The sequence below is a fragment of the Cyprinodon variegatus genome, unplaced genomic scaffold (genome assembly GCF_000732505.1).
Source record: "Cyprinodon variegatus isolate N-32 unplaced genomic scaffold, C_variegatus-1.0 Scaffold710, whole genome shotgun sequence".
In the NCBI taxonomy this organism is placed as follows: domain Eukaryota; kingdom Metazoa; phylum Chordata; class Actinopteri; order Cyprinodontiformes; family Cyprinodontidae; genus Cyprinodon; species Cyprinodon variegatus.
In genome coordinates, this window is record NW_015151163.1 from 372215 (window position 1) to 383202 (window position 10988).

The 10988-nt window shown below is 37.6% G+C and overlaps 1 protein-coding gene across 1 annotated transcript in view; it reads left to right on the forward strand.

The window, feature by feature from the left end:
* Window positions 1–2768, forward strand: part of LOC107097609 (aryl hydrocarbon receptor-like) — a 51817-nt gene extending 49049 nt beyond the window's left edge. Inside the window, exon 11 of the mRNA XM_015394814.1 lies at window positions 1993–2768. Within this exon, the coding sequence (XP_015250300.1) occupies window positions 1993–2142 (150 nt within the window). The 3' untranslated portion in view covers window positions 2143–2768. The remainder of the gene's footprint in view (window positions 1–1992) is intronic.
* The last annotated feature ends 8220 nt before the right edge of the window (window positions 2769–10988 follow it).

Below are 10988 nucleotides of genomic sequence, written 5' to 3' on the forward strand. Positions count from 1 at the left end.
TACTTTTCTTTGTGTCCGTTTGAATCTGAGAAATGTAACATGAAAAAAAGGCATTTCTTATAGATGTAACGGGGCTACTGGAATGTGGAAAATTCTGCAGAATCCTTTCGTGTTGAGTAGGCATGCTAACCAGACATTTGTAAAACAATTATAGTCTTTTTCTTTTAAATTAATACTTTAATTATGCTCTACTCTCGATGTTTATATGGATTTTTCTTTTTTCTTTCTAAATTATATTTTTGGTAAAAAAAAGTTGTTGCTATGATATTTAATAGCTCAAAAAAAATGTCACATTATATGTACATGCAAACAACTATATCTGATCCTAGTCAGATCTGTTTGGTTATTAAGGGCAAACCTCACAGAAGGTGTAATGTTGCTAATTAGTCTTGTCAGTGATGGACGGCTTTCGCTTAAGGACATGAATCATGAGGAGTCGGTTACTCTCTGACCTTTTCCTTGTAGTGATGAAGCTGATGTTTCTGGCTGTGCTGCCCAGCAGGCCATGTGGCAACATTTGTTGTGTTTTATCTGTAATAATTACAGACACAAAGCTGCAATATTTAATGTTTAACTCAACAACGGTTTCACTGTGGGTTACTTGAACCTGACATCAGGTTTTTATATTATCTTCTATTGGTCAAATGTTCAGCTGCCCTCATTATTTTCAAGTAAACAGATGTGAGTGTAGTTTCTAAAACAATCTTTAGTAACCTTTTTTCAATTATTGTGTCCTGTTTCGAATGTTTTAATACTGTAGAAGCAAACATTCAATGTACTAAAAGTTTTGCTGTGAAAAGAATTTGATTCTAATCAACGTTTTGTTAATCCTCACCTTAATAAGTAGTGCAAATTACTACATGTTACTATAGAAGTTCATATGTTTAGATGGAGTCCATGGAGAAAGGTGTTTAAATAGTGCGCTTGTGCTCTGAGAAGGTCGGAAGTATCCAGTTCGATCCCCACAGCCTCCACTCTGGGTTCTTGAGCTAAACCCTTAACCCCACACCACTCCCCAGGCGCCACACAGTAGCAGCCCACTGCTCCCCAGGCGGATGGGTTAAATGCAGAGAGGTTAACAAACAAAACAGGACAAACAACCATTCATGGACACCTAAGGAGAATTTAGATAAGCCAGTTAACAAGACAATCATTTTTTTGGACTATGGGAGGAGGCTGGAGTAGCCCAGAGAGAACCCACAGATGCACGTGGAGAACATGCAAACTCCATGTAGGAATAGAACCCAGAACCTTCTTGCTATTAGTATTTTTACCCTTAAAATAAGATAATTAGATAATATGCACTTGGAATAAGACAATGTAATTGTGTTTTCTTATTTTAAATCTAAATTGTCTTGTTCCATTGGCAAAATATCTCTTTAATCTCCTCAATTTAAGAAGAAATGAACTTATTTTAAGAAAAAATGACTTATCTAGATTTAAATTTTTTCCAGTGCTTTTTTTAAATGTAAATTGTTTTGTTCCATTGAAAAAGTGTCTCACTTAGCTCCTCAATTTAAGAAAAATGCACTTATTTTAAGAAGAAATTACTTATATAGATTTCAATTATTTTGCAGTGTAGCAATACTTGTTTGAATTTAACTTTTTAATTGTAAATGTCCTTAAAGCAAAATATGGGGCACATGTAGACAGTGAAAATATATTTTAAATGTAATAATATGCTAGTTAATATTCTCTTCAGTAACCAAAGTTACTCTACTTTATCATTAAGGCATATCTTTGGCCGCAGTATCTATTGGTGTTTAGTATGAACAGATTTTTTGGCCTGGCCTTTCGCAGAGTGCTGGCCCACAGATTAAATCACCAAAAGCACAATTTACCAAGTTTGGATGTGTTCTATAAAAATAAATAAGAACTGTAAACAATAACACAATAATTTGGATTGTTTCATTAAACAAATTAGTTAAATCAAACCATAAACTGGTTGTAACCTTCAGCTGGATTTCTGATGTTTGTTTTTACCTCATGCAGATGAAGAAAGGCTGCATCCTGAGCAGCTCCTATCCAGGAGGGTGTGTCCTGCCCAATGGGAATGGAGCAGCGCCCCCTGCTGTCAAGGTGGCCAATTCTGAGACCCTTCCTCTAGTCCCAGACACACAAGCCACCGGCTTCTACCTCTGACCAAGTGATGATGATGTAGCAGGACACTGTGAAGAAGCAGAAATGACTGGAGCAGCCTTATGCACAGAGACAACACTGGGTTTATTTCTGTTCTTCTCTTTGTTTTCTGGGGGGAGGGGCCTTTGTGTTTTTAATTTAACTCTTATTATCACAGGTTTGTTGTTTACATTAATGCAGTGAGGAGTGTGTGCTATGTTGATGAGTTAGACGACTTAGGTTAAGGTGAGGGCTTACATGATTGACAGTTCGAAGCTGAATATGAACGGCAACTCAAGTTCAAACAGGGAAAAGCGTTATTGACCATTTTATTTACAGCTGATTGTTCAGCTTCTACATGATTTACTCCACAGACGGCATTATGTGTGCAGTTTTCATCTGACAAGGCACAACACTGAGATTCAGACGACTCAGGAGATGATGGTCAAAGAGCAAGAATGTTTGATAGAGTGACATCTAGTTAGACAGATTTCTAAGCAAAACCACTTTAATAAGCATCAGCTATCTCTAAACAGTTGTTTCTATGAGAAGTTTTCACTGTAGATGGAGAGTCATGTTGCGTTTGGAGACATTTGATGTTCTTCATGGTAAAGATGTGTAAAATGGTCTTTTATTTTAGCAGGATGATCTCAAACCGGATATTTCAGATTTAAAGACTTAGACTTAAATAAACTTTAAAGACATTTTCCGCACACAGAGAGTATACAAACAACACTGTCCAGTTTGCATGAATTAAGCCATGACTTGGTCAGGATGATGACGCAGCAGTTCCTAATCTCATTTTTTGAAGAGAGTTCTAGTTAAAGATGATCCATTTTGTTATCAGTGAGCGGACGTTGGAGAGCAGGATTAATGAGATTGTTGGTCTTTGGGGATTCCTTCTTAGCTTCGCCATTAGCCCACCTCTGCAGCACCTTTTCTATCTTCTTGCACTCCGCTCCCTCCTGCCCCCACTCTGGCTTGGTTTGCTCCATGAGCCTGCTGCTCTTTTCCTCATCAAGAGTGGCTGAATTTACGAGTCCAGAAAAGAACAATGTCATGATGGGTTTCAGATGATTTGCCCACATGCAGAAACAACTCAGAGGCGGATGAAAAGTTCAACAGTTTATTGGAAGGGGATAACTCAAAGAGAACAAAGGAGGATTCTCAGCTGGAGAATATCCAACAGTCAGGGGAACCGGAAACACTAGAGGGAGATCAAAGTGGTTAATTTAAGGCAGGGAAGGACTCACAGAAGTAGACTTGAGGTTGCTCCTTGATTCCAGTTTGTGGGGACTTTACAGACCTGGTGATACTTGGCTAGAGGGCGGACAGGCAGACAGGTAGTGGTCCAGAGGAGCAGCGGAGCGGACTGTCAACGAGTTTTCCTGAAGTGGACAGCTAACAGGAGCGGTGAATGTATTCCTTTAATCTCAGGGAGACAAACGATTCCTTCCAGGCTTGAAGGACCAGGCTTATCCAGTAGATCAAGAAGTTATCCTGCCTGAGACCACAAAGGAGACAAAGGGTTAGAACCCAGGGCAAAGAGAGAAAACAACTCAGAAGGTTAGACTCAGCTAATCTCTGTGAGACTAGAGTACCCAATACTGGCAAACACTCTGGCGTTGAGGTGGTGACAGTCCGCTGCTCATATACTCCTCTGGTAATGACTAAACAAGGTGTGTGTGGAAAACCAGAAGAGGCCCTCCAAGCCAACAGGGGAAAAGGGCACCATCTAGTGGATTGGTAGAGACAAAAAAAGGAAAACAAAACATCTCCCACAAACAGAAACCCTAACAAACACTTTGTGTCCATAGTTCCAGCAGGTACTGGAGGTTATAGAATCAGGATCGATATACTTAGTAGCATTCTATGCTGCATATTTTGTAGAATTGTTGAGAGCTGTATTGAGCCGCTGCCTGCAGGCGCCGCTCTTTCCTTTTCAGAGAAGGAAAATCTCATTTGAGCACTTTTTTCAGAAGGGAACAACAGGCTGCTAAAAAAAGCATTGCAGCATTGTTATTTATTTATACTAACAAAAGAATCTAGAAAGAAAAATAAACTTTTTTAGTTTAATTATCTTTACCTTACATCTTAGAGTTTATGTCTCCAGGCGCCTCCAATTGGAAATAATTCCTGTTCTCCAGGTGTAGGAATATAAAGCGGTAGATTTGTTCCAGCTAACGGCCTCCAGGTTGGACAAAGATCCAGACTAATGTGCAGAACCACACAGTGAGCAGGACGGCAGGGGAGGTGAGAAATGTCCAAAGGTCAGTGTTAGAGAACCACAGCAAAGAGTGACAGCATGGGGTCAGCGGGTCTCCATAGCAACAGTTAGACACCATCAACAAGTCATAATGGTTGGGAGAGATGCCAGAAAGATATCTCCTCTCTCCTTCCATCTTAAGCATAAACCCTTTTGGGGCTTTAATAGGAAGAATATTAAAGGGGTCAGAGCAAACTAAGCTGAGCTTTTAGAAAACAAACCGTGTGAGTAGGTTTGAGAGAATGAATATACAGAACACAAAAGAACTATAATCTGTGCAGATTTACAAAGGATAAATAAAAACAAGATAACTTCTGTTTGGAAAATTTTCCAGGCCGAGTCACTGAGAAATTATACCATTATGAAAATGTTTACTATTAGCACCAGTGGCTCAATGGTTACTTTATTTGTCACCCAGCTGGAACAGGTTGAATTTTTTGCTTCGGTATAGCCTGTTTAAGAGAAGACAAAACGAATACATGGGTGGACGCTGTGCCTGAGGCCTTCGAAGGCGCTGTCCTTATAGTTAGAAATAACAGAGCAAAGGGTTACAGTGGGTCATATCACCAGAATGATTGACAATTAGGAGGACCACATATTTTGATGATTCACCCGGATATAAAATATCGTCCTCTATACCTTTAATTATCCTTTAAATGCATTTATTTTCAATTCAGTTTATATATTTCAAAGCACTTTGCAGAAAAAATTCACTCAAATTGGTTACAAATTTTCTAAGCAAAACCAGCTGATTGCATCAAGTCATGGACTTTGCAGGATTCGCTCCTCCTGGATCAGCATGTAGAGACGGTATTCGCTTGCATTGTGTTATTTCTCTACCAGTAAACTAATAATCGGTCATAATTGCGTCTTTTAGCAGTTTAGAACAGATTTGTTCAACGCTCACAATAGTTCCCAGATTAAACCAGTAGCTGAAGTTTATGTATGCTTAAGTACTGAGAGGTATTAACAAGGAAATAAGTGTTATCTTTAAAGAGCAAAGCTAAGAATATGAAATGCAGCACCAGAATAAATTTCCTACGGTTAAGTCCTTTTCATTTCTCTTTCTGCTAGATAAATGTCTTAAAATTTAAGCTTATTATATTAGTATTTTTCTAATGTGATATGGCATTGAAATATAACTCAATTTAATGTCTTTCTCTTAAAGCTTTTACACATCTTTACACATGACCATTGTGTAACTTAGGTTGGTAAACCTGGACACCGCTGAGATTTGGAGATTCATATCAGCTAGGGTTAGTTTTTGGTGTGTAGGGTGCAGGGTAACGTTAGGGTTTGTTTTTGGAAAGGCTGCTGTGGTTGAAGGCGATTTTCTGACCAATCAAATCATGTTTCTACTCGTATTTCCTGTTTTGCTTTGAGTTCAAGCACACCACTTCATTTTTTGTTTTTCTTTATTGACCATCCATCACACTGAGAGAAAGTCCTTTTTCAGCTGTATGAATATTTTCTACTTGTTGGAAGTTTAGAAATATAGAAGGAAAAGGTGATGAAAGGTTAAAATGATGAGCACTTTATTTTGAGCAGTCACTAAATGCAGATATGTTATGAAACAGAGTTTTAAGTATATTTGAGGTTCCTGATGGAGATCAGATGAATTATTATTGCTGTTAAGGTATTTTCTATAAGATGGTTCCTTTTCATTACAAGCTAAAGCACTTCAAGTGAACAGTTTTTTTTTATCTGATTCCCTCCAATGCTGAAGGTTTAATGGACTTAATTAGAAGAAATGTATTAATGTAATTATTTTTACAGCAGTCATTTGAGATCGTCTGTGAATTCTGTGTAAAAGGTAAAAGTGAGATAAGTTTTGACAAAGGTTTTCTACCCTAATTTAATGAAGGCCACAAATGGCTGCAAATCATCACTGCACAAGATTAAATCTATCAAAGTCAATAAGTGCATTTTTTTTGTTGAATTGAGCAGATAAGTAAAACGCTTTCCCAATGGAATAAGACAACTTAGATTTAAAATAAGAAGAACTGCATTGTCTTATTCCAAGTGCATAATATCTATCTTATTTCAAGGGTTAAAGATGTTCATTCTATTGGAAAATCATCTTATTTTACTATTCAAATACACTTATTTTTAAGACATTTTTACTCATTTTCAGAATGTTCTTGCAGTGTGAATGGCCAGTCTCCTTCAGAGGTTTATAACAGAATAAACATTTAAATATTTTAGGTTAATTAGGATTGACAGATTCACTCCTGTTTATTGTCCTAATTGCCAAAATGACTTTTAAAACATTCTAAAAATGATTTAGGGTCAGATCCCTCCACCAGCCTTTTCATGATGTGCAGAAATTTGGGACCATTGGCAGAACTGGATTAACGGATTCAGGCTTCCAGGACACCATGTTCACACACAGCTTTATCAGCCTGCCTGTAAATGCTCTGACTGACATCAGGGCTTTCTAACTACGCTATCCCTAAGCAGCTCTATAACTATCTGTATTCTCCTTTTGTTGCCTGATCTGTAACTTCCTAGTCGATGTCCTCTGTTTGCTGACCTGGATCAATCTTTAGCAAAGAACTTTATGACACTGCTATTCCCACACATGACTGGTTGAAAGGTCTTTCTCTGGCTTGCAAGTTTTCCTCTTTATTCTCCACATTATAAAATCCCCATTATGGACAAAAAAAATTATTTAGTTTCTTCAAACTAGATTAAATGTCTCTAAAATTGATTATCTCCCGAGTACATCTGCCACACAGGGGAGCAGAATTTTGACATATTCTGTACATTTTTTTTTTCTGTTTAGCTTGAATGTTGTGAATTTAACAATCAGAAGCTTAGAAAGCTGCGAGAACGTCATCTGGCCTTCCCCAGGTTAGTTACAGTAGCTGCCATTCAAAATGTTCCCACTTTCCTTGATGGGCCCTTGGCTGGTCCCCTACCATTCCTTTTTAAACATCAGGATTTGTACTAAAATATTCTTTCTGTCATGATTCATGGACATTAAGATCTAAAGAGAAGCGCCATCTTCTGATCAGACCCTGTAATTCAGTGAAAAGGTGGAGTCAGAGTAAAAAGAATGCACGCCCAGGAAAAGGCCAGTAGCTGGAAGTTGGAGGGGATTTGCCTGGGAAGTAGGCTGCCATTCGGCTGGCGTTTGACTGGAAAGGGTGACTGCTACTGTATGTTAGTTTTATGTTTGTGAAGGTCTAACTAAGAATAGTGGGGGGGAAAAGTTTTAAAAACAATCACTATTATGACATTTTCCAGCTTTTATTTTAATTCTCATTTACACACAATGAACTTTTTTTGGCAATCCTAACCCAATTATAATAGGAAAGACTTTATATTCAAAGGGTTTCTGAATGTCTCCTGTTCGAGGGAAACAGCTGGAACAGGTCAAACTAGGGAAAAATGCTGAAAAGAGATTTCCACTGAGAGAACAACGCTTATAAACAGTGTTTTATGGTTTCTGACGAGATGGAATACACATGTGGATGTCAACAAGTCAGTTTGCTATATTTGATATACTGCTGTGAAATTCTAACAATGTGAAAATGAAGTTTATATTAAGCAGTTACTGGTATGTAAATAGTTGTATGTTGTCTCATTTGGAGCACATTTTTTGTATATATATCAGACTTTTATGTGAATTACTGTTTGTTTTGTATTTGTAAAAACTGTAATGATGCAAGAGTGATTCTGTGACCGTCTGAAATCAGTGCCATACGACAGAGCTTTGTGTTATTACACTGGAAAAAAAACAAAATCTAGATAAGTCATTTTTTCTTAAAATAAGTGCATTTGTTCTTGGATTAAGGAGGTAAAGGAGACATTTTTTCCAATGGAACAAGAACATTTACACTTAAAATAGGAAAACACAACTACATTGTCTTATTTCAAACGCATATTACCTAATTATCTGATATTAAGAGTAAAAACACTAATTCCATTGGCAAACTCTCATTTACCTACTCAGATAAAGAGTAAATACACTTAATTTAAGATATTTTTTACTTATTTCTAGAACGTTTTTCCAGTGTAGGCTGCAGTGTTGTGGAGTCTACATCTTTTGTAGCCACCTGAGATTTAGCTTAAAAAGCAGAAAGGGATGCTCTGGATCTGTTTTTCATTTTGTTTTCTTGAGTTCCTCCAACCCCTTCTGGACGAATCATTGAATGCTCCCACTGAATGCTCCCGTTTGGCTCTCAGGGGACGAAATCAGCGGGAATCTCCGATCAATAGAGACTCCTCGCTGTGGATCCCTGGTATGAAACAGTGCTACTTGTACAATTTCAGCTTCAATAAACTTTTACCACATGAATCGAATGAAACCTGTGCTGCATTTCTAACTAAACGGCTATTTTAAACTCCTTCACCTGCAGAATCTGCATGTTTTATCCTCTAACGCTCCTAGTTTGACAAAACGGTTGTCAGAACATGGCCGTTTACATGAACTGACATGGAAAACATTCATCAGACGTTTTACAGTGATTTATCTTTGTGCATGATAGCTGGATTCTAAAATTATTACAAAACTACCTCTTATTTCATCTGCATTTTGAAACTGGGATCCTGTTTTATCTCCTGCCTGCACTGATTCTGCAAACATGGCTGACTGGGGCAGCCCATTAAATAAAAACATACCAGTACTTATTAATTGCAATGGAAAAGGCTCCTCTCAGTAAATCAAATTTACCCTTTAACTTTTAACCTTTTTTTCAGCCCTGCAGCTGCCGAAGAAATGTCTGCTCAACTTCTGGCTAATGGTCTTTGATCAGCATCTGGAACATGGGAGAAGTTGCTACACAAACAGACAAGCTGTCATAACATGATGCTTGCACTGTCTCAGGCGTTTCACACTCCACTGACACTGTCAACACAAATCCTGCTGCCCTCCAGTGAAGTTTTGCTGCAGAACCGTAGTAAGACGAAGCTCCCCAGTTAAATGGGAGAAACATATTCCTTTACTTTGGACCCAAATGTGGGAAATCATCAGTATTAAACATTTAAGTTGGAAACCTGGAACTCAGAGATATTGCTAGAACTATCTGAAAATGAAATATCTTTTAGCATGATAAGGAGATCCTTTCTTAAACTTGAAGGAGATCCCTAAGGTATCTGCATTAGAGTTAGGATAAAATCCTTTCTTTGTGGATTCTTCTCTGATTCATCCGATGCATCCTGGTCATCCTGGTCTAACCTGAGCTTCAGTTAATGTATAAAACTCTTAGTACAGCTTCAAAAGCCTCAAAAGTAAAAAAAAAAATCCAGATCTTGTGGTATAAAAAACGAAAAAGGGAAAGAACAGACTGGTGACCTATCTAAGGTTTACCCCGACTCTCGCCTGTAGACTGCTGGAGATTTGCACCGGCCCCACCACCACGACCCTGACAGGACTAAGTGGGAACAGATGGATGCAAAAATGAAAAGAATTCAAGAGATTTTCTACATTTACTACATGTTATAAATTTGAACTATATACAATTAACTTCCCTTTTGTGGATTTTCCACATTCAGGGTTTTTTTTTTATTTGGTACACTGTAAAATTCAACCATAAATTTGATAAATAACTTCACCTAAGATTCTCCTCAAATTACCTTAATGAGAGCAAGAGTTGTTGTAAAAAAATTGTGATAACTTTAACACATTTTAATATCTATTGCTGCAATCCACAATCCAGTGATCAGATCATTCAGACACCTACTATATACTCAAAGAAGCTCTGTGCTAAACAAATCTGTACTGGAAAAACAGCAACACATAAAAAAAACATTTGATAAACAACAATAAATTATATATTATACAAAACATATTATATAAAGTAGTATAATATAATGTAATTTTGTCTGAGATGTTTTTACTGATCTTTTTCTCTGTGTCAATCTGGCCCTGAGAATATTTTTCTCATGTATAAGTAAATATTTCTATTTTATTAAAGATATTTAGATTGTTTTGTTACTATTTTAACACAGAAATGATGATACATGGAAAAAAAAAACAACATGATTAATTCTTTTTGGGAGCCCCATAGTTGCCCTTGGGGCCTAAGCGGTTGCTTAGGTGGCCAGGCTTGGACCGGCCCTCATTGTTTTAGGTGATGGAGACTTTCCTGCAAAGTGAATTCTCACCTTGTTTGTTCACAAACACATGCAAATCCATCTTATCGCCTCTGTCTGAATACATGATTTCATGCTCTAGGTGTTGCTTCGCTCGTCGGTTCTGTTGAACTCCCCTCCTGACCCCAAACAAAGTAAAATGGGTCCCAGATTAACATGTGTTGAACTAAATCTGAATGCTAAACATGATCAGTTTGCAACACCATATGCAAAGTTGCTGTTTTCAAATACTTAATCTATTCACTTCTGTCGAGGGAAAACAAGCAGATCTGCTTCTCCATGGAGGCCAGTTGTACTGGACAGTCAAAGAGAAAAATTTCATCATTGAAAGAAATATTTGGGATCCAAACTGGATTCTCCCTACAAGTAACTGAGGTCATCATACTGATGGTGATGGGTCGATGAGGCATCATGAAGCATTTTCAAGATATTGCCAAACTAAACTGCATTGATACTGTGTTACTGAACACTGCCACCTGCTGGACTTTTAAATCCTTACAGGCAG